General features: G+C 36.4%; 2 protein-coding genes across 2 annotated transcripts in view; both read left to right on the forward strand.

The window, feature by feature from the left end:
* Positions 1-19,143, forward strand: part of LOC128013121 (tomoregulin-1-like) — a 34,219-nt gene extending 15,076 nt beyond the window's left edge. Inside the window, exon 6 of the mRNA XM_052595832.1 lies at positions 18,936-19,143. Coding sequence (XP_052451792.1) covers positions 18,936-19,143 — 208 coding nt within the window. The remainder of the gene's footprint in view (positions 1-18,935) is intronic.
* Positions 1-25,726, forward strand: part of LOC128012867 (cerebellin-2-like) — a 636,721-nt gene that overhangs the window by 398,875 nt on the left and 212,120 nt on the right. The gene's annotated exons all lie outside the window — the stretch shown is intronic.

Here is a 25,726-nt window from a genome sequence, read left to right on the forward strand (position 1 = left end):
ATATATATATATATATATATATATATTCAGAGCAATTCCTATGTAACTGGTATGAGAAACTTAAAATAACTTTATTTTACATTATTATATAAATAGTTGTCATCATCACAGAGCATTTTGACAGTCTCCATTATTAACAAACTGGCCTTTGGTTCATTAATAATTAAGTGGTAAATGAATGTGGGAGTGAGTGAGTTTGGATGGCCAGTCTAAGCCTGCCTTTTACTCTAGTTTTTCCACATTAAACTTTCAAAACAGCAGGGATTTCAATTTAGATCTAATTATTACAGTCCATCTCTGTGTTTAGAACATGCCTGTGGGAACTCAACTCTTTGAATATTGATTTCTATGAAACCCAATGATCAAGTGGTAATATGGGAAGGGAAGCTGCACCCCAGCAAATGTACCTGATTTTGCTTCAGTCATCAAGAAAGTTCAGCCAGTGCTTTATATTGCATTCTGAAACATTTTAAATAGTCAACAGAGAAAAACTAATTGAATGGATGTTTAAGAACCAGCATGGTCAAAGATTGTAATCTCCAAAACACAAAAGCGGAGATATGGGATATTCTGAATGCATGAAGGCCATGAATAAATAAACCATAAACCCTTCTTTGCTTTTTAACTACACATGACTGATAAAGAGAGTGGAGTGACTTGGTGAGAATAGACACACAGTTTGAATACTGATGGGTTTTTTTTTTCTCTTCTTTGATTCTCTAATTTTGCTCTGTCTTTTTATGTGGGCATTTCCCTGAACACCTGACTGAACTGCTACTGATACTCCTCAACAGGGGCGTAGCCATCTTTTCAGAAGTGAGGGGGACAGAAATTACATATATACTAGACCAAGCTATTAGAATGGAGGTTTGAAAATAATAAATACAATTAATATGTTGAAATTCATAGTTAAAAAGTCTTATAAAACCTAATATTCTTTCTAGAAGATAACAATGCAAATTTACAGATTACCTGATTGAAAATTTGTGCTTTTTAAATAATTTTTCACTTTACGTAAAGATAGCAAAACTTTATGTAGGTCATCAAAATCTCATGGGAATTTGTAACTATTTTACATTTTGACAGCTGGTAAGACACTCACAATCCATATCAGAATTTATGAATTAATTTTAATTTAATAGTTTAGAAATGTCTTCATTTTCATGGTATGTTAACATGTATTCTTGAATGTGATTGCAGTTGTGATTGCATGTGACTACTGAAAGGACACAAGAATCTCTGCAGTCGCATGTTTCTTGTGAATGCACATTTGGGGCTATGCATGTGTTCATGCTGAACTTTTGAACAAAAACATGACCTCTTTGACCTTCACCTGTCCTCATTTTGAAGTGGCCGGCAACATTCTGTGAAAGCTGAGTCAAAACAATGCTTATCTGTGAGGCATTAACTTCATTAGGACTGACAGAATCAGTTCATGCATCAATGGATACCGTGGCCGTTTCCACCAAACCTGTTACTGATCTTGACGTTGCCTTGAGCTTCTTCTCCAATGTGAGCACAGAGGTTCTGTTCTGTTGCAACTCTAAATAGCATTAGAGGAAAACTGCATCTATTCTGTCATCTTCTCATGCTGTTTCCTTTCCCTGGAGACAGTGTCCAATCTCATCTCATTTTCTTCAGATGAAACATGGCTTTTATTGTCGGAATGATGCATTTAATTTTCCATGTGAAAAGCAGAACTGGTATTGGCATGTTCAGTGTTGATAAAAAAGGATATTATATATATATTTTCAGACTTGCGGTCCTTGGTAATGCATAATATGCAAGTCAATGTGCAACTTCACTTTACAGTCAGAAAAACAGAATTTTTCTTTGGGTCTACTGACCTTAGATTGAATTTGAGCTGTGTTACCTAGCAGATTGGTCATGAAGTGTTGAAAGGCACTGGTCCAGAATAAATTCTAGGTTAGGGCAAGTTAAAATGCAAAACGGAGAACTGTACGCATCTAAAATTTCCCAGATTAGAGCTCTATGGTTCCCGCAGTGTTCATGAACTCTTTCAAAGCATCAAGGCACAATCTATCCCTTTTTGACTATACAGAAAGCTATTTGAATATTCAAAAGAAAAGCAGTCATTTCAAATGCTCTGACTGAACTTAAACTAGAGGCAATGATAAGCACCATGCACATTTCTGAGGGGACAGAGAGAGATGTTGCTTCAGACAAAACTATCAGTATACCTCAATCAATAAAAACACACACTTTACAACATATAATAGCCTTTAATTAATAACAGTCTCCATTAAAAAAATAAAATAAATCATACAAACTAAACATATAAGAAATGAAAAAAAAAATGTCTTGGATGGCCTAAGGGTCAGTAAATTAACATCATATTATCATTTGTGGCAAACTATCCCTTTAAAACTCCAGTTGACAAACATTAAATCTGTAAAACAACTGCAAAATTCCATTTAAACTTTGTTTAATGAACTAAGAAAAAACTAAACAATCTAAACAAAATGTTAGCAAACACACATTTACAAATAGTATTACGGTTCACAATTACATCTTTAAAATGAAGCAGAAACAAATACATAAATAAAATGAACCAGGTGTTATAAAATATATAAAATCAAATTAAGTCACCTTTATTTACATAGTGCTTTATACAATACTGGTTGAAGTAATCAAAGCAGCTTTACAGAGTCAAACAGGAAAATAGTTTGTCAATAATTCAATAGGACATTAACAAGTCATTTTTCCAGCTAAAGTAATTTCATTGCTGATTCAGTGTTGACATCATCCAGTTTAGCCCTCTTCCAGTAATGTCTGTGCGATCAGCCAAGTTTCCCCAAATAAGCAAGCCAAAGGCGACAGCGGCAAAGACCCATATCTCCTTCGGTGATAGAGACTGAGTAGAAAACTTTGGCAGCAACCAGGCACAGTCAGGGGCAGTTCTCTTCTGGCCAGAAAAAAAAAAAAAAACCTGCATGGAGTTGTTAAATTCCAGGCTGCAACACGGGTCAGATTGAGCAGAGGACTTGTCTGGTTCTCGTGGTCTTGTACCAATGGCCAATGAGGTCTCTGGTGCTCATCTACAGGCTCATCTACAGTAGCTGACATAGTCTCTGCTGATATTCAGGGCTGTTGATTTATTACATATAAAATAAAACCTTTGGCCACACCCTAAAGGAGACAGACAAGTACATTTCAAAGTTACAAAAATTAAATGAGGTATTTTAAATCATTTACAATATATCAATATCAGCTAATAGAATTTTTGATTAAACAAAAGTTGCAACCTTTTTTGTGGCACAAATCCATTCCACAATCCAGAGCTAATATATATATATATTAGGGCCGGGACTTTAACGCGTTAATTGAGATTAATTAATTACACAAAAAATAACGCGTTAACTAAGATGAATTAATTACAGAAAAAAAAATCCCGCATTTTTAATAACTTATTTTTGCACCGCGGAACGTTTCTCACTGGATGAGTTTCGGCGGGACCGATTATACTGGAGCACCAACTAGCGTTCGCATATCACCGGCAGCAGCACATCGAGCCTCAAGTATCACCTAAATGCAAAACATATATTAGCTAGCGTGGACTTTACACTTTATGTTGAACTATGTATTTTGTTGGTGCAACAGTTTGTTGAACTCTTTATTGTTTTGGCCAAGGTTATTGAGAGTTGGACTTAGTATGTTATGGCCTCTGAAGCTACAGAGAGATGTTTTCTAATAGTCAGTGTTTCCAATGTTCTGAATGTAATTGACAGTATTGTGTTTTACTTAAAAAAACACTTTACAGAAGGTTCCAGCACCTATAAGCTTCCGGAATTTCTGAAATGTACTATTTCTAAATTGTTTCTAAATATGCTATTGCTACACTTCATGGCAAAAATTGCACTGGTCTGCTAGACTTGGTTGAACAAAAATAAACAATATTTTGTTGCTTAAGCTTATGTATTCAGTCATTATTCAATGGTATACTATAAATCCATGTGAAAAAAAATTACTTCTCACTGTTCTCAGATCAAATATTTATATGCGATTAAAATGCGATTAATTTCGATTAATTAATTACAAAGCCTCTAATTAATTAGATTATTTTTTTTAATCGAGTCCCGGCCCTAATATATATATATATATATATATATATATATATATATATATATATATATATATATAGTACATGAGTCTGTTTTTTTCTGATGAGTATATTTGTCAGAAATCTCTACAGTATCGCACACTGAGCTCAGATTTTTCTCCTTAGCTAGAGACGTTGGTAGGTTATTCCAGAGTTTAGGTGCTAAATAAGGAAAGGACTTGATATTCTAGGTATTATCAAGGTGCCAGAGTTTTGAGAATGCAGTTGACGTGGAGGACTATAATGTAACAAAACCTCGTTCAAATACTGAGGTGCTAAACCATTCCGGGCTAAACAAATCTATACAATGTTTAATAATAGGGAGCCAGTGCAGTGTTGACAGAACTGGGCAAATATGGTCATACTTCATGGATCTAGTAAGAACTCTAGCTGATGCATTTTGGACTAGCTGGAGTTTGTTTTTTAAGCGTGCAGAGCAACCCCCCCATAAAGCATTACAATAATCTAACAATAATCTATAGGTCATAAACGCATGGATTAACATTGCTGCATGTAACATTGAGAGTGACATATATAATTAACACCTCTGTTTTTCTGAATTAAGCAGTAAGAAATTACTCAACATCCAGTTTTTTTATATTGACTATGCATTTCGTTCGTTTTTCAAAGTTTTGCCGTGCCGTTAAGAAATATAGAGCTGAGTATCATAAGCATAACAGTTAAAGCTAACACCGCGTTTTCTGATGATATCTCCCAAGGGTAACATGTAAAGCCGTGAAGAGTAATGGCCCTAGTATCGAGCCTTGAGGTACTCTTCTGCACTTGTGATTGATATTATACCTATTCATTCACTGCTACAAATTGATGGCTGTCATATAAGTATGATTTAAATCATGCTAATGCACTTCCATTACTACCAACAAAGTTTTCTAGTCTATGCAAAATAATGTTGTGATCAATAGTGTTGAACGCAGCGCTAAGATCCAATAGCACTAATAGAGAAATACAACCACGATCAGATGATAAGAGCAGGACATTTGTAACTCTAAGGAGAGCAGTCTCAGTTTTATGATACAGTCTAAATCCTGACTGGAAATCTTAACAGATACCATTTTTCTCTAAGAAGGAATATAATTGTGAGGATACTACCCTTCAAGTATCTTGGACAGAAAAAGGAGATTCAATAAACTGTATTTAACTAGTTCTTTGTGTTCTAGTTGTGTTTTTTTGATGAGAGGCTTACTAACAGCCAGTTTGAAGATTTTGGGACATATCCTAATGACAATGACAAATTAATAATAGTCAGAAGAGGATCTATTACTTCTGTTAGGAGCTTAGATGGAATAGGGTCTAACATACATGTTGCAGAACCTGATTTTACCAAGTGAGACATGTTCCTTGTACAACATCTTTGTCGTCCCTGGAACAACATTGTGATTAACCAATCAGATTTGAAGAAACAGTTTATAGATTTTGTGAAGTTTATGCTTAAAATCACTGTTTGGTGCAGGGAAGTCGTGGCCTAATGGTTAGAGAGTCGGATTGGCAATCGAAAGTTGTGAGTTCGAGTCTCGGGCTGGCAGGAATTGTGGGTGGGTTCTCTCTTCACCCTCAATACCACAACTTCATTCTGTGTGTGCGTGCGTGCGTGCGTGTGTTCACTGCTCTGTGTGTGTGCACTTCGGATGGCTTAAATGGAGAGCACAAATTCTGAGTATGGGTCACCATACTTGGCTGAATGTCATGTCACTTTCACTTTCACTTTGTACATCAGTGTCATTCATCTATCTATCATTTCCTCTGATTTTAGGGATTACTCATGGTTACTCCAATTAGGTTTAGGGTTAGGTGTAGGGATATGGTCAAGAATACATTTTTGGAGTAAAATGTTGTTCCAAAATATGTTGACCTAGGAACACATCTAACTCAGCAAAATCAGGACGTGCCATACATGTTGTTGGTTTAGATGATTTAACAAGTTTATGCAATTCTTCCTCTCCTATAGTAGAGAATGAGTGGAACTGTTCCTGGGGGGATCTATAGTGCACTGTCTGATGCGATACTGTAGCTAATGGCTGCATGGTTACAATTTTATCTCTAATAGTATTGATCTTGGAAGTAAAGTAGTTCATAAAGTCATTACTGCTGTGCTGTTGGGAAATGTCAACACTTGTTGATGCTTTATTTTTCGTTAATTTAGCCACTGTATTGAATAAATACCTCGGGTTATGTTTGTTTTCCTTAATCTTCCTTAAGCATAAAGTAGCAACTGTATTTAAATTGCTAGAAAAGAGAGAGTCCTTAGTTTCTGTTACATCAGCAAGTTTTCCTGAGGTTTTGTATATGCTAAGGAATTGGGATACATCAGGAAAATTACTTAAAATCAGTTTTTTTGTGGTAGAAGTGATGGTTCTACCATACTCGAAAAAAATAAGTATAATTTACAGTTTTTGCTATATGAAGTTTGCACAAAACCAAATAATGATCTGAGATATCATTGCTTGGCTGCATAATTTCAACTCAATCAGAATCCATTCCATGAGAGAGTATAAATAAAGAGGGGAAATCATAAATAATGAGATAAAGGCTATATTGAGAGAGACATTATGCAGAAATAAGAATAATGTTACTTTTAACGACACAATGTTTATGTAATTAGGCACATAATTTGTTGTTGGAAATAGTAATGTACCAGATGGCTTAATCAACACTGATTTAATGAAAATGTAACCCTGTTTTTCTTTGCTGAAAGACACATACATGGCTAATTTGATTATTAATATGATATGGTAGACAAGTTTGAGTCCATATTGGGGCATGTGACTGGGTGCAATCTTTGTAAAGTTATTGAAATCTTAAGTACACAAATGTGAGAGCTCCCAAGTCTTCAGTGTTCGAATCCCAGGTAAAGGTACTTTTCTGCTCCTGTTCAGTTGTCATTTGTCTAATTGTTTCCTGACTCTACCCCAACTGTCCTGACCATTAAAGGTGAAAAAACCCCACTGCAATCAAAAAGCAACTTTTGAGCAGGGAAATATTTTTACATTTTTATAATGGAGTCTTGCAAGAGATTATAGCAAGGCAATAAAGATATCATTTTGGATTCCTTTCTTTCAGAACTTTCCCTTGTCTCATTTATGTGTAATTAAATTTATCCTAAGGAATTTTAGGAGAAACATCTGAAATGCTGTTGATACTAAAATGAGAGAAATGCTGTTGATACTAAAATGAGAGTGGCGAGTGGGGCGGGGCCGAGGGATGTGGGAACATGGAGTGAGGCCGGCGGAATGATTGGGAAATCGGCAACACCTGCGAGCCACCGCCGGTCTCGAGTCCCACGTAGGAGATGGAAGGATATAAAACTGGAGTGATGACAGTGAAGGACGAGAGAGGACCAGGCCTGGGCCTTATTTTATGTTTTGGTTTTTATTTGATCGCACCAGTCGTCCGTGAGGGGCTGGTGCGCTGTTTTGTGTTTATTTTGAATTATTAAAATGTTATTTGATTGTCCGCTGGTTCCCGCCTCCTTCTTCCCGATGATTCTGAAGTTTATTATTACAGAGAGATATGTGAGAATCTCATCTAAGTAAGTCTCCTGAGCTTAGTAAAGAACAATCCCTGAGCAATAATATTTTTCTATGGGACATTAACAAAATGTTGCAAGCTGTAATTTATGCTAGATTTACAGTAGATCCTGCAAGGAATATGTTAACGAACGCACAATTGGATGGTATGTTTATTCTACATAGTGTAAGAGAAATTGTTGAGTGAAAGTGAAGCAGTTTTGTTTAACACTGAGAATATTTGTTCTAAAAGCTAAACTGTCTGTAAGTTCATAGTTTGGGGAAGAAGGAGTTGGGAACAACCAAACATTTAAACCTAACTTTAATAATAATATAAACACAAAACTGAGCACGACAGCCCCTCATGGATGACTGCCGCACACAAACAAAACAACATAAACAGTCGTTACTCCTCCTTTTATCATTCTGGAGCTGGACTCGAGACCAGTGAGTGGAGCAGGTGTCGCTCATTATAATTTACTCCTCCGGCCTCGCTCTGCTCCCATGGCTCTCGGCCCCACCCCAATCGTCACATAATCATACTCTGCAAATCTCATTACATTAATAAGGGGCAGAGTCTCCTTTTGCAGTCATAATAACTCCAGTTGTTCTCAAGTTTGATATGTCATCTCCCTAAGACATAACTACTGTCATTTTGATTCTTTTAATCTGTCAGTCATTTCTAGTGGAAAAGAGACAGTGAGTTAGTGTAACTGAACAAGGGACAAAAAGTTGCGTTTGCTTCCAGATCCCATCAGACCTCTGGCTGTCTCTCCTTCCCCCATCATCATGTCCCTGTTACCCTTACATAATAGCTACACATAATCTCCTGTCTCCTGTAAGTATTTATAGACTACAGAATCTGTCTGTTTGAGAAATCGTTAACTCAACAAATCCAGCTTTAAATAATTATAGGAAAATCCTGCATTTTGCAGGAAGTGCCATGTTGCTGCCTCCTTTACTGTGACAACTAAATCAAAGCAGAAGATGGTCCATGTGCTTTGTCATTTATGGAAGCTGAAACTTCCTCTGTGAGGCTTTCCTATATTTAGAAAAGTCTGACCATATGTCAGTCTCCCTGTGCACCAGAATCTCTGCAAAAAGAGCATCAGGTCTTACAGAGATCAATAAATGGGTGTCACCTTTAAAATTATGTTTGATGGTGTGGTGATAAAAATAAAAAACAGGTTAATGGCTATAATCAACAATTCAGTGTTCTTGTTTGGATGGGTTTCAAAAGAAAAACAAACTCTGCTTGTCATTTGTTTACATACTGTAAATTACAATGCTGTCTGAAAGGTTTTGTGCCTATTTGTACCTTGTATATATTAAAACATATTTAAGCATTTAGTAAGTATTTATGTAACAAAACAATATTTATTAGATTTACTGGTAACACTTTAGATTAGGGAAAACATATTCACTAATAACTAAGAGTTTTTCCTCAATAAAATCATATTTGCTGCTTAATAATATTTAGTAAGTTATGTAGTTGTTAAGTTTATATATTAGGAAGGGTTAAAGTACCTAGAATATGGTCATGCATAATATGACATCAATGTGTGCCTAATAACCATTAATAAATAGACAATATGCTAGTAGTATGCATACTAATAAGCAACTATTAATATTTTTTCCTTAAAACAAAAAGTTATTAATTTAATGGTATTTTCATACCTAACTCATTTGGAACATTTGTTTCAGATTCTGGTGCATTTATTAACTCTATTAATTTGGTTTGGTTAGGCATATATGAATATGGAAATCACACTCTGATAAGCCCCAAAATAATCTCTCTGAGTATTCTGGACTGGTTTGGTTGTGATGAGGAAGCAATCTGTCCCAACAGTCTAACAAACCAAGCTGTAGTGTCTAATTCTGTGAGTGAGCAGAGTGCCTCTTCATCTCAAAATGTTGTCTTTTCTGAAATGGGTACATTGCAAGAATGCTGCCAGACAAAAACTGGATTCCCACTCTAACGGATACATTTAAATGTATAATTTATCAGTTAAAACTGAAAATGTTGGCTATATTTGAAGAATTGTGTGTGTGTGTGTGTGTGTGTGTGTGTGTGTGTGTGTGTTTGTGATGAGTAAGGTTCAAGGGCTGACTGTCATGAACCATCCTGCCACAACATTTCAATTGGATTTTGCACAGGACTTTGACTTCCACTGACAAATCCACTGATCTTCTGTCTCCTGAGCCATCTTTTTGTAGATTTGCTTAAATCCTTTTGGTCATTGTTTTGTTAGAAGACCCATTTCAAACCCAGATTTAGCTCCTTGACTAATGGCATGATGTTCTGTTCAGGCATTGGCTGGTATTTCTGAGAACCCTTTTCAGGTCTCTTTTCCGGGCGTGGCACAACAAGTTAAACAATGATTCTGGTAGCAATCTATGGCCCGTGACATACAACATTTTGTTTTGGCCTCCTCTGTCTGTGCTACTTCTAAGGCTTCCAAGCGACCCCCTGCTGGACTCCTTCAACCGCTGGTGGTTCCTTCGAGACCTTCTGGTCCCAGATTTTGCTAGATTTTGTTACGGGACTCCCGCCGTCTCAGGGTAACACGGTAGTTTTGACCATGGTGGACCGGTTCTCGAAGGAAACTCATTTTATTCCCCTGCCCAAAATACCCTCAGCCAGAGGTTGCTGTCATTGATCACATTTTTGTGATCAATGCCAGGGCTTAAAGGGTTTATTCACCCAAAAATCAAAATGATGTCATTAATAACTCACCCTCATTTCGTTCCAAACCCGTGAGACCTCTGTTCATCTTTGGAACACAGTTTAAGATATTTTAGATTTAGTCCGAGAGCTCTCAGTCCCTCCATTGAAACTGTGTGTACGGTATACTGTCCATGTCCAGAAAGGTAAGAAAAACATAATCCAAGTAGTCCATGTGACATCAGAGGATCAGTTAGAATTTGTTGAAGCATTGCTCATCGTCATCGTTCTGTTTGCGGGTAAACCGAAGGCTTGAATGAAGGGCAATCATCGCCAATGATGTCATTACCATTACCATTACCACTTTCTTCAACCGGTTTATTGAATCGAACTGTCCAAAAGAACTACTGGTGATCCGAAAACCGATGCAACCGGTTTTTGACTCGTGAGTCAATCTTTTGTTCTTTATCTGGCTCGGTGTTAAAATAAATCTAAAATATCTTAAACTGTGTTCCAAAGATGAACAGAGGTCTCACGGGTTTGGAATTAAATGAGGGTGAGCTATTAATGACATAATTTAGATTTTTGGGTGAACTAACCCTTTAACTCTTTGTAATTGAGGAAAATATCTATGATAAACTCATTTCCTTTTAAATGAACCCTTTTGATGCCCTCCATGAATCTGTCCCTATCACCTGTGCATTTTTACTATTAAGTGAACTGGTCAGGTAATGGCCATTTTGCCAAAATCATATTTTATTAACCAGTGCTTCATCCTTGACATACTGGTCCTTTTGTGGTTCTCAGCCTGATAGGTTCATTAACAAAGAAAGGGCTAAAAGTAGAAAACTAAGTAACTAGTCTAGTGCTGAAAGTAATATTAAAAGGTCCAAGATTAGCGTTCGACTGTTAGCAGCTTTTCATTACTTCTTGTGGTTATTGACCTTGCAACAGACTTTGAGCGATCTGTAAGTGATGATCATTTCCTTTTGAAACTGATCTGAATTTTTTTCTCAGTAAATTTAATCAGTCTGCAACTGGTGTTTATTAGTGTATTTTTAGCATTATTGGATAACTGTTTATTTGTGAATGACTCTTAGATAAAGTGCTCCACTCATGCTGACTAGTGTCAGTGTGCTTCAGTGCACAGCGCTGATGTGCCTACTATTATTGGTGTGAGCATGCTGCAATGCTCCGTTAGCAAGACGCCAAGTGATTAACATGCACAAGGAGTACCAAGCTGTCAGACTGAGCGGATAGCTGGCTAGAAACGTTGAGGTATGAATAATTAGAGAAACGAGGGACCGGGAATGATGGCAGGCCATAGCCTGGGCAAGAGGCTCTGAGAATTGAACCTTTGAACATGGATGTCCTAGACCTAGCGGACCGTGGCAGGGTGTTAATATCAGTACCTTCCCAGGGCAAGGATTTTACGCTTGAATATTCCACTCCTGGAAAGTGTGTTTGGAAGTTGTAAGCTTGATTCGCCTCAACCTATGTAAATGTGACATCAAGTAAACTCCTGCTTGTATGTAGCTACAGGCATGGTATCCATTTTGAATACAATTTTGTCCAGGTTGTTGTCAGCTTGGTGAAATAGCAGAACACAATTATAAAAATGGCATTTGTGATTAGACATCAGTCCAATAGTTTAGAAACTAACACTCATGAAAGGGAAATCCACTTCACAATAAGAGCCCATCATCTTTCATGTCATGCAGCCCCAAGCTGATCACCATACAACATTGTGTTTTAAATAGCCTCAGGTTTATATGACTCCTCTAATAATCCTTAACCATATTGGGTCATACCAGGCCAGTCTGAAATCTCAATGATTTAAGTCTCCGCTGGTGGAACTTTAATTGGAAGGTAATGTTTCATCTGGTCTTATACCCCAGGAGTCCACAGGGAATTAGTATGGCATGATCTGGGATTGTCAGGAGAAAATCCCCACAAGAGCCATAGGCTGTCAGAAACCTACTTTACCGTTACTGTACAGGCTAAACGCCACATTGATTAGATAAGTCAGGAGGAGATGTTTTAATTGTTAATCACTACATAAGGTTCTCTGTAGTACAAGTACACTATAAAAAATAAATATTTTTTTGAAGTTGAAAATGCAAACAGATTATTGAAGTACATTTAACAAACACTAGTATTTCTTCTTAAAAAATATATATTTAAATTCAATTTCTTTGTAATTATTCATGAAATTAATCCTATTTTTAGTGAACTGTAAACTGTGAACTGGACAGATAATGGCCATTTTGCCAAAGTCATATTTTATTCAACACTCCTTCATCCTTGAGTGACACACTGGTCCTTTTGTGGTTCTCTGATAAGTTCAAAGAAAGGACTTAGAAAACCAAGTAACTAGCCTAGCTCTGAAAGTAATAATAAAAGGTCCAACATTTGCGTTCGTTAGCTAGCAATTTTTGAGTTCCAAAATAAATCCTATTTTCAGTGTTTGTGTGGTACATTTTGGTTATTTTGGCTTACCCTTTAAAAAAATGCCCACCCGAGGTTGTCACAGTTATGGACTTCTGTTCTTACTGAGTTTCCTTATTTGGTCATTTTCCTTTTCTTTTTAGTTAATTAATTACCCCCACATCTGTTTCTGTTTCCCACCGTCTACATTCCCAGTATTTAAAAATCTGTGTTCACCATTATTGTTTTGTCCGCTATAGATGTTTGGAACATTTGGATTTGTGTTTGGTTGTTCCCTTTTTTCTCCTGTGGATCATTAAAAATAACTATTTTTGACATCTCCTTCATCGTGCGATTGCTTTACATAACAACACATGTGATAGAGGTGTTGTCCATAAGCCAAGTGAGCACATAATCTTGAAAATATTGTATATGGGAAATATTTGGGATTTTGTATATGTGTGTATGTGTTTCTGTGTGTATCCAAAGAGCAACATCTACTGCAAAATCACAATTACAATTAAAGCTGCAAGCAGCGATGAACAGGCCCTCGCACCCGGGCTCACCGGCAGAGAGTGGCTTTAGTAAAAAGGTGAACAGTGAGAAATATGCATTTAAATTCATAAATGGAAGTGGAATTTATCAAAGTATATTCCATATGTGTGCCAACCTTCCTGTTGCCAGCAGGTGGCACTATCATTATAATGGAATATTGGTCTTTAGATGTGTTCAGGCCAGGACTCTTATCAAACATGTGAAGTTTGGGGAAGATTGAACATTTTATGCCTGAGTTATAACATCTTTTATTCCCATGGAGAGACATTCGTCACAGTGCCATGGACACGCCTTTCAAACAAAAACTCAAGATCTTCACAACTTAACATCGCACAGGCCTTTAGATTAGACTGACCACAAAAAAAGACACTGATGTCATAAAATTTCTAGGAGTAGTTTGTTGCGGTGTAAAATATGTCACTTACTGTTGCCAATAGGTGGCACTATGACTATAACTGAATATGGGCATGTCAATCTGTTCAGGGTCAGAGTCTTATCAAACATGTGAAGTTTGGGGCAGATTGGACATTGTATGTCTGAGTTATAGCAACTTCATTTTTCATGGCGAATCATCGAAATTCGCCAGGCTGCCACGGACACGCCCTTCAACTAAAACTCAAGCAATTGCACGAAAACTCAACTGCAATTTAACATTACAAAGGCCTTTAGATTAGGCATACCAAATTTGTTGTTGATCTGAAAAAATCTCTAGGAGGAGTTCATTAAAATACAACACATGGAAATGACCAAAATTAGACAAAATTTGCTCATAATATTAAAAATAACCGACTTCCTGTTGGGTGTAGAATTTTGCTCCAAGAATCTTTTTTGTAGGTATTGTTGTGTTACATGTGTGTGCCAATGTTCGTGCATGTATGTGAAACATAGCTGGAAGGCTGTTGATTTTCTTAGTATTGGTGGCCCTGTCGAGCCATTTTGCCACACCCTCTTCTGAATCCTATATCACACAAAAAACTTTAACCAGGTTTGACGCGTATGCAAAGTTTCATGACTTTTTGAGCATGTTTAAGCACTCAAAAATTTGATTCATTTGGGAGAAGAAGAAGAAGAAAAAGAAGAAGAAGAAGAAGAACATACAGCCAAGTATGGTGACCCATACTCAGATTTCGTGCTCTGCTTTTAACCCATCCAAAGTGCACACACACAGCAGTGAACACACACACACAGTGAACACACACCCAGAGCAGTGGGCAGCCATTTATGCTGCGGCACCCGGGCAGCAGTTGGGGGTTCAGTGCATTGCTCAAGGGCACCTAAGTCATGGTATTGAAGGTGAAGAGAACTCCAACTACATGCACTCCACCCACCTACAATTCCTGCCGGCCCGAGACTTGAACTCATAACCCTTTGATTGCTCTCTAACCATTAGGCCACAACTTATTCCCAGCGAATAATAATAATAATAATAATAATAATAATAATAATAATAATAATAATAATAGACGGAGCAGATACAAGTGGGTATCCTCGAAGTAACGAGATGCAGTGTCGTATCGCCATACTCCCGGCACCCTTGCCTGAGCTTGCTTGCTTCCCTACTCGAAGCTGAAGCCAACTGTGTGGCATGTGACGCCACGCCCATCCATTGGACAGATTGCACATGATATTCAGAGTCAGTCTTGCCAAAGGCGTTCCCCAAAGCGTTCGACACAGTGTCTCGTTCCTTTGAGGAACTAGGGTTACATTCGTAACCGTGAGATGTTTTTTTCTATGAGATTCACATGAGATATGTTGCAACCAGTGTTAATTTTGACACAAAATTTTAATTTAGTTTTAGTCTTAGTCTTTTGACTATAATTCTTTTTAGTTTTAGTCAAGTTTTAGTCATCTGATTTGTTTTAATTTTAGTCTTATTTTAGTCGACTAAAATTGCTTGGTATTTTAGTCGACTAAAATAAGACTAAAATCAATAACAGATTTACTAGACAATTTTTACAGCTGGTATAGGAAACAAACTTAACCAAAATATATAAAACACAAATTCAACTTTATTTCAACACAACTGTGTCTTTATTTCGATTCAAAAGCTTCTATGCAGCAACAAACACTGTCATGATAATGTAAACAATAACTAGCTGCCAATTGACCATCAATAAAAGAAAAATAAAGTTAGGTCCAGGACCTTAAAGCATACAGCTGAGCTAAACAATAAGTGCATACATTTAAAGTAAATATTTAATAAGTTGGGAAAAGTTAAAAAAATAAGTTAAAAAAAGTAACAAGATTTTATAAGGTATTCATTTGTCTAGCAATATTGTATGTTTTAAATACTACAATATTGCTAGATTAGTATGTATAATGATAGGATGTGAACATTCACGTTTTACATGACTAATATAGAAACATTTGTGATATTGTCAACAAGTAGAACATTATAAAATATACTAAACATTAGTATTAATCAAATGTATGTATCATAATATTACGTATTAGTATTGTGCTCTCATCTAACTTGAAGAAGGGGCTATTTTACAGTACTTTTCAGTTCGTAATATTTAATGCTACAACATCTACGCACTGCAGTCTTCCAATTTTGCTTAGCTCAATAAACAAAAGAACATCGTTGTGAAATTATATTTGAGAAAATGTCCGGGTGGCTCGTCTGTAAATGTCTTTTCAAATTGGTTGTGTTCTTGCCACGAATGAGCGCTCCGCGTGCTTTACGCTTTGTTTTGTTTTGTTCGTCGTCAAACGTGAAGTGAGCTGTGGACATTTTGTCGCTCTTTTAGACATCACCTCTTCGAATGCCGTCTTCCCGGGAGCTCATTTAAAAACTGAAAACCTTCGCTTCACGTCTCAATAAGTCAGGCTCTGATTGGTTCTCTTCTCTCACGCAGTCTCGCCTGTTCCGTTTTGCCGGTTCTTTTGTTCATTCCTCGCATCTCTCCCGTCTCCTGATTTGATTTTCGTCACAGTCTATTTTCGTCTCGTCCTTTATTCGTTGACGATAATGTCAAACAATTTAGTCATAGTTTTAGTCTCCATCAGTGCCTTCTTTTTTAGTTTTCGTTTCGTTTTCGTCCGCAAAAATATATTCGTGACGAAAATAATGACGAAAATATTTAGTCAATGAAATTAACACTGGTTGCAACACTTTTAGCAAAAAACTCTTTAAAATCCTGAATTTTTCTAGCAATAGTAGTAGTAGTAGTAGTAGTAAAAAACAAACAAACATTAAATTCAATTAAAATTCAATTAAAATAATTTCAATATGATGCACTAATTTCGATATGAATTCAGCAGATTATGGTAAAATTTTGGTCACACTATTCTCTGACTATTATTAACTATGAGGTTTTTTTTCCTCAATAAACTAGTTTGTTTGTTATTAATAGTTAGTAAGGTAGTTGTTAAGTTGAGGTATGGGGTAGGATTATGGGATCTAAAATATAATCATGCAGAACAAGGCATTAATATGTGCTTTATAATTATTTATAAACAGCCAGTAGGCATTCTAATAAGCTACTAACTAATAGTAAAAATTGGTCCAATTGGTGACAATTTGACTGTATTATTTCAATTTTTAGATCAGCTTATACAGCTTTTCTATTGTAGCTGGTCTATTATTATTTTTATTTTTTTGTACAACAAAAACATGATTTTTACCTCTAATGTTTAAAAAAAGTAGCACAGCACACTAATGTGTACCATACATTTGTGCAGTTTGGCACCGTTTGAAAGCAGATCTTTTTTAATCATGTCTGGTTTTAAACTTACTTTAGGCCACATGAGACATGGAATGATGTGTAGTCTTGAAAACACTGAGATGGCATCACAGCAGGTCATTCTAGGACAGTAAGCAAGAGAGCAAATAAGAGCTGAGAACCGCTGCATGTGAACAGGTGAACAAGGATCTTCCTCTGTCTCCCCCTCTATAACCTCACTTTCCCCCCATACAAAATTTACCACTTCAACTCACTTTACTCATCCCTTTCTCAACAGGCAAGTTACCACTACTTTTTCCAGACTCTTTTGATTTCAGCTTTTTGTTCATCGTGATTCCTTTTTATTCCTTACACCCCTTATCCTCCACCTTCAGCCTCTGTTCCATTTGTCAACCTCTCTGTTGTGTCCTGGGCAATTAAGGGAAATAACCAGAAGCCCCCCGGATCAAAGGTGTTTCATTTTATCTGTAGCTGTAGGAAAGCCAGGGATTGCTATGCCTTTGATTCCCATGTGTTGGAAGTACAATTACTCATCTTCATCTCAGGGCAACTGATCCAGATGCTTTGAGCTTCCAGATTGAGAGAAGCTAACAGCAAGCATGCATTTATGATTGGGAGTCTGCATGCAGTCATTTTTCAATACTTTTCCTCCTCTTGCCACATGCTGCACCATTAATGATTGGGGTGACTCTGCTAACTGTAGGTGGTCTCAACCAAAACAGCCTGAATTTTATCTGAATTCTCCTGGTAATGTGAATGTTCTTTTCAAAACTACTTTACTTTTCACCTCACCTTGCTCCTATGATGATCAAAGTGTTTCTGTTGAACTCATGCCCCAGTCGCGGACCCATGAAACACCCTGCTGATGTGTGCTTGATGGCCAAATGGTTCCAGATGGAGCCAGATCCTATCAATCCCCCAAACAAAAAGAGATGTGAAGGGAATAGTTTTTTTCAACATATATTTCGCCTGCTGTTACTACTCAATGTGATTTTTTTCGTATCACATCATTAAAGCAATCACTGAATTTGTGAAATAATGCATTTGTACTATAGGTCTCCTTTTATGCCTGCATAAACCTAATCAATTTAGTATATAAATATCAATTGTGGTCACTGTTTCATGACCAGAAACACAGTGCATTCCATTAGGAACAAATCAATGAGCAGATATGATGAGAAAGCCCCATTTTAGAGATTTTATCTGATTGCACATTATAGCATTTAAAAGGATGATTGTGTTTATGATGCTAAGGCATCCTCACAGAAAGTGATGAGCGATATCAGATCAGAATGTGATATACCGTGTTGTGAAAGTACAGAGTCTAAAATTAACCAAGTGCCAAATACCAGTAAATTACATTTGTTGGCGATAAAATAAAATTTGTCTACTCTGTTGATTGGCAATTTTTTAAGCAGATGCAGCATAAAACATGATTTAAATTGCAATTATTGCCTAACCCTCGCTGATGTACAGTATACAAGCTAAAATAATAAAATCAAACTCTTTACCTCTTAGAAAATGTAGACTGTAACTGTATATATAGGGCCAGCTTTACAATCAGCTTGCACAAGTGCAAACAATCTTTTGGCATTAAAACAGTAGGTTACTGTCAGGATTTAATAAAAACAGGCAGTGAAGAATTAGCACTGAAAAGGTGTGGACAGTTATTTTTGCGCCTGACATACTGAATATGTATTTGTAGGATTTTCACTTTCAGATGCACAATTTATGTGAGGAGAATAAAAAAAATTATCATGCAATTTGATTTACAAACATTTGTGCTCGTCAAATGATTGGTATTTCTACTATTATTTAATGCACAAAAAATATATATTGTACAGACCAAAAGTTTGGACACACTTCATTCAAAGAGTTTTCTTTATTTTCATGACTATGAAAATTGTAGAGTCACACTCTCATATTTTTGTATTTTTGTTAGTTTGTTCTGTCTCTAGTTATATCCCTGCAATCAGTTTCACCAAAGATGAATTGCTGGACTTTCTGCACTACACATCACCCAATATATTACCAGTTTTCGACTATTCTGATGTTTTGCTGGACATAGTAGTTGATGGAGCCGCTGCGCTGATCAAGTGCTCCAGAACACGCAGATGGGGGAAGAGAGCCAGTGCCCTTGTGAAGCTCAGGCATCATAGATCTTGAACGCTTTTGTCTAGCACCCATCTGGCGAACCTACTCTCCTTTTTTTCTAAGGATAAAAAATATAGGACTTTGATTCAGTCAGCTGCTGGGTCATTATTTATTTATTTATTATTTGAATGAAATAATAAAACTACACACACATACATACATGCAATGTAAGAAACGTGATAATAAAAACTATGCTGCAGTTGTAGGAATATAGACTATGAAAATAGAAATATAGACTATGTATATCTATATATTTGAGGATAGAGTAGAAATATAGAATGTGAAAAATAGAAATATAGACTATGCATATGATATCTATATATGCAAATGTACAGTCCAGTAATTCGCAAATTGAGTGAAACCTCATGGTAACAATAGCAGCAGTAACAGATGTGCAAATTGATGAGGCTACATGAGTAATATTAACAAATATACAATTGTAACCGGAATAACATTACAAATGTTCAAATTAGATAAAAGAAGTTGAACCGATTGTTCTCTGATACAGATAAGTCCACTAGCTAGCTACCTGTTTAAGAGTCTATTAGCTGAGGGGAAGAAGGAGTTCCTTAATCTTAAAGTCCTGTAATTTACACTCCTTTACCTCCGTCCTGAGAGTAGGAGTGTGAACAGTCTGTTTTAGGGGTGGGTGAGGTCTTTAATGATGGATGCAGCTCTTCTATGGACTCTGTAATGGTAAACAGCCTGCAAAGAGGGCAGTGGAGTCCTGATGATCTTATCAGCAGCCTTCACCGCTTTCTTTAGACATGTGCGGTCCAACACTGTAGTGCTGCGATACCATGCAGTGATGCAGCTGGTCAAGATGCTCTCAACTACTCAGCTGTAGAACCCATTGAGGATATTGGGTGACATGCTAAACTTCCTCAGGAGGTACAAACCTCCCAGGAAGTACATGTGCTTCTCAATAAATTAGAATGGCGTCGAAAAGTTCATTTATATCAGTAATTCAACTCAAATTGTGAAACTATGTTGAAGATGGAAGTGAGTACATTAACCAGCTCCATAGCACAGGCTCTGAGGGCCCATCCCAGGATGTTGCCTGGGCCTGCTGCTTTGTGGGGGTTGATTTTCTTCAGCTCTTTGTTTACATCAGCTGATGAGACAGTAGGTGGGGGGAGGTGGGGTGTCGATGCTGGAGGTCTCGAAGCGGGCGTAGAAAGTGTTGAGGTCATCCTGTGGGCTGTCTGAGGAGCTGATAGTAGTACTCGTGGTGGTCCTGTAGTCTGTGATGTGCTGCAGTATTTTGTTCATTATCTGGCTCGGCTCGGTGTTCATCTTGAGTTCTCGCTTCACAGCAGTTCAGTCAGTGAACTGTTAAAGTAAATGAATTACTCTGGGATATTGGTTTGTTTGAACTCTGAGAGAGTGTCAGCAACATTAAAAAAAGTTAACAGCTTAAGTCATTTGTGGATTAATGTGTATTGGAGACGCAGTCCGTTTAAAACGATTCAGTTAAATTTGGTGAACTGGTTCAAAAAGATCCAGTTATTAGTTTGCGAACCGGATATCACAAACTGCTTTGTTTTGAACTCTTTCACAACAGACACAACACAACAGCTACAAACGTGTCTGTCTTTGGCTCAGCGCCAGCCAAGCGAACACAGCTGATGCTGTGCCACACTGAACAATCCAATCACACCAGTGTGACTGTATCATATACATATATATATATATATATATATATATATATATACATATATATATATATATATATATATATATATATATATATATATATATATATATATATATATAATTTGGCTATTTTTGTCTTTTGGAAGCTGCATTTAAGATCCACTTGAAACACAAGAAAAATCTGTATGGACAGGACACCTCTGAAGTTAATAAAGTCAGTTAATTTCTATATCACGTTAGCTAATTTTGAATAACCATGAAAAAGGAAATGTTATAGAGCCTAATTATACATTTATAATGTTTTTATTTAATTGTAATCATGTTCAATACAAATTCCATCCCACTAAGAATATTTTATTAGCCTTCGTGACAACCATGTGTGGCTGTTACCTAAAGAGATGGTTTTATGATGTTTAATAGGTTTGGCTGCTTTTAGCCTTACCCTGGAGTTGGTTTACCCTCTGCCTATGACATCGCTTTAGTTTCATATGGATTACGTAATCAGATAATATTAGTTTTCAATTAGAATTAGTTCATTTAAAATTAGACACTTCAAACTCAGATAGGGGAAAGATTGTACCTCACTTTAGTTTCATAAATAATCATAGAATATTTGTTTTCGATTTGAATTAATTAAAAAGTACAATCAAGTGAAGTAACATCTGCCATGCACATTTTGTATGTCTCCCTCAATTATCACACCTGATTCAACTATTTTAAGGTGTCCTTGTTACGGGGTAGTTATACATTTAAGTACTGAGTAATAATAATTAACTACATGTACTTCCTATATGCTTAGGGTTAGGATCAGGGTTTGGTTTAGGGTTACTTGCATGTAATTATGCATTATTAATTGTAATTATAATATGAAGTACATGTAATACGTTTAATAAGGACACCTTAAAATAAAGTGTTACCATAAGGTGTTACCGTAAAATGTTAAGATGTAAGTTTTCTCAGTTCACCCAAGAATCTTAACCTTGTGTTGCTCAATGCACCCAAATGTACAGAAGTTTGTTTGTTTTTTCTTTTTTTATCATGTCGCTAACCAGCTGTGTAATGTACTTCCGAGGCCACCGTAGTTCTCGTCATCCACTCACCCTTGTTTAAATAATTCAAACTGGCGTGCCATCCTGCACTGCTCAGAACTTTGATCTTAATGGCATGAGAGGAATGTTAAGTGAAGCGAGGAGAGAGGTATATGGAGATGATGAGTAAGTAAAAAAAAAAAAAAAAGGAAGGCGGAAAGAAGAGAAAAAACAAGCACAAGTGAGTGATCGGAGAAGTGGTAAGTAAAGTAATTTAACCAGACTAAAAGAAATGTAAAGAAAGACAAATGGAAGTGTAAGTGAATCACACTACAATAAAGCCATAGGCCTACTGCCTATGACGTGAACTGTTATATCGGGAGTTAGCAAGAGCCTTGATCCACTCATAAGTGTTGGCAGTGTCTGTGACATGAAGTGCTATTTTTGATTTTACATTAAGGTGATGTAGTTTCTGCGCTACTAGTTAACCTAGTGGAATTGGAAAATGAAAGCAGATTTTCAAACAACCTTTGAAAATGTCCCTTACACCTACAGTATCACATCCTTATTCTTATCCTTACAATATTTTACTATTTTATCTCAGTTGTGGCAAAAACTAGAGTTTGGCTTATCTGTCAAGAAGAAACTATGCAAGTTCAGTGTCTCCATTGCAACCCAAACATCAAATTCCATTAAATACTTCCATTTTGTAAAAGCTTTGCCATCAGGGTCTTTCGCACTAGAGAGAAACTTTTCATACAGTAGTTCCTAGAAGTACCTACTAGTTGGCATGTTCAGAGTCAAAAACGTAACATATCATAGAGCACCTTTATTTTCCGTGTTTTTACCTTGTTGTCTTTGAATTTTGGTTTACACTTCTGTAAATTAATCTTAACATATTTTCCCATGAAATGCATCATAACCATACTGGCTAAACTGGCTCAGCCTGCTACAGTACTACTTTGAACTGGAAACTGATGGTCCCTGAGACTCTGTGTTTACAATTCTGGGGCCATATGTAGTCATACAGGTGCATCTCAAAAAATGTTAATATCAAGGAAAAGTTATTTTTGTGTAATTAAATTTTAAAAAGCACATATATATATATGTCAAGATTTTATTGCTTTAATTCTGATTGTTATTGACTTATGGCTTAGGAAATAAAACATTTCAGTATCTCCAAAAAAGAAAATAATAGAATATTTGCTCAGAGATCAATCATTAACAGATTTACAAAACAGAAATGCTCAAGATCTCCAAAGCAGATCTAATTTTGCACTCAATACTTGGTTGGGGCTCCTTTGGTATGATTTACTACTTCAATGTGGCGGGGAATGGAGGCGATCAGCCTGTGGCACTGCTGAGGCATTAATGAAGTTGCTTTGATAGCGGCCTTCAGCTCCTCTGTATTGTTTGTCAGATGTTACTTATCTTCCTCTTCACAGTACCCCATAGATTCTCTGTTAGGTTCAGGTCAGGTGAGTTGGCAGGCCAATCTAGCACAGTAATATCATGGTCAGCAAACCACTTGGACGTGGTTTTGGCACTGTGGACAGGTGCTAAAGTCCTGCTGTCAAATAAAATCAGCATCTTCATAAAGCTTGTCAGCAGATGTAAGCTTAAAGTGCTCCAAAATCTCCTAGTAGATTGCTGCATTGACTTTGGATTTGATAAAACACAATGGACCAACACCAGCAGACGTCACGGCACCCCAAATCATTACTGACTTTGGAAACTTCACACTTGACTTTGGATTATGTGCCTCTCCAGTCTTCCTCCAGACCTTGATTTCCAAATGAAATGCTAAATTTACTTTCATCTGAAAAGAGGACTTTGGACCACTGATCAACAGTCTATTTCTTTTTCTCATTACCCCTGGTGTAATGCATCTGAAGTTTTTTTTTCTTAGGAGTGTCTTGCTTCTAGGAGTGTGACAGCTGTAGCCCTTTTCCTGAAATGTCTGAGTGTGGTGACTCCTGATGCACTGACTCCGGTTTCACTCCACTCCTTGTGAAGCTCTGCCAAGTTGTTGAATTGGCTTTTCCTGACATTATTTCCAAGGCTGTGGTCATCCCTGTTGCTTGTGCACCCTTTCCTACCACAATTTTTCCTTCCAGTCAACTTTCTGTGAATATATCTTGATACAGCACTCTGTGAACATTCAGCCCTTTCAGCAATGACATTCTGTGGCTTACCCTCCTTGTGGAGGGTGTTGGCGATTCTCTTCTGGACAACTGTCAAGTCAGAAGTCTTTTCCATAATTGTGGTTGCATGTTCTAAACTAGCCCAAGAGGTGCCCAGTATTTATACTCAAAATAAACAAACTAATCAAGCTTTTTTAATTTTCCTAAGCTGTATGTCGTAACTATCAGAATAATAATAAAAAAAACTCTTCATATACTTCAGCTTGTGTGCAGTGCATCTATAATATCAGAAAGTGTATATATATATATATATATATATATATATATATATATATTATTATTATTAAATTAGAAAAAAATAAAGACCTTTTCCATGATATTCTTATTTTTTTAGATGCACCTGTAAACAATTAACTGGTACATGCACTTCCATATTCCTGAAATACATTAAGGATGTAGGTTAAGGATGGAAACCCTGAAATAGATGAAAAGTTGAAAAAATAAATAAATAAATAACAATGAAAAAACTGAACAGGTTCTTAAAACATGATGATGGAAAGCAGACATTTTTAAAAAGTAGGCTCATTAGTTTGAGAAGTATCAGCAGTAAACGAGCGTAAAAGCTTTAGGGGCTTCTGATAATGACCCTGTGATCTTTAGCTTAGACCAGACAGCCTCTGATGAGTTTAACAAGGTCATTTATTTAGCCAACCACACTTTTTGCTACATCCAACGCCTTTCTGAGCCCCTAAGGGTCTGATTTTAATCTGTTAAAATGAAGTACAGCCATGAGGGATTTAGGAGCAGTGTGGTTACAGTGATGGTAATGACCCTGGCTTAAACCGTGAGAAAATATCCTTTTTGAAAGAGCCACATACTAGATATATTGAACAAGACAGGCACACTGGGTAAAGCTTAACATTGTTGCCAGGTGCCTCTTGTAATAATAAAAAAAAAAAGTTAAATGATTAAACATTTATTTAAAAAGAAAAAAGAAGAAGAAAAAAAACCCACTACTTCTAGAATTTAGTTCAAGGAGAGGTAAAGTTAGAAAGAAGAATTGAAAATACATACTACACATCTGTATATACTACAAATCTTCAACAAGAATGTAAAGTATTATTGTGTACTGTAAACTTAAGTATTTTAAGTAAATGTGTGAATGCAACTCAAGAAAACTGTAATTATTTACTAAGGGTTAACTCTTACTATTTATGTTGTTTAAAATAAATCGATATATGAATGATTTATTATTAACTGCAGGAAAATTTTCATAAAATCTTTCTTTCTTTCTTTTCTTTTCTTTCTTTCCTGGGTAGAAAGAAAGTCATATGGATTTGGACAACGTGGTAAATGCTGACTGTAATCTCACTTTTTTAGCTGACCTATCCCTTTAAGAAAGGTGTTTGTGTGTATGCACCTCCATGTGGGCTCCACTATTTCTGATTTATATGCTAATGCAAAAGGATTTGACAGCAATATGGACAATCATATTTGAATAACCTGCTGTTCTCCCTGGAGTGACTTACCTGCTCAAGCTTCATATTTTTTTCAGAGCAGACAGAGGATGATAAGCCACTTTGTGTAATTGTTTAGCTAAATGCAAGTAAGAGAAAAAGACAGAGCGCACCAGATTATAACACTTTCCCTTATAGATTATAGTGCTACTCTTCACAAACCCATTTCAGTTAACAAACATATCTCTGCATACACGCTGTTGGTGGACAAAGAGACATATATTAACAAACTTTTTCAAGAAGAAAGTGT

Source organism: Carassius gibelio, chromosome B24 (genome assembly GCF_023724105.1).
Source record: "Carassius gibelio isolate Cgi1373 ecotype wild population from Czech Republic chromosome B24, carGib1.2-hapl.c, whole genome shotgun sequence".
In the NCBI taxonomy this organism is placed as follows: Eukaryota; Metazoa; Chordata; class Actinopteri; order Cypriniformes; family Cyprinidae; genus Carassius; species Carassius gibelio.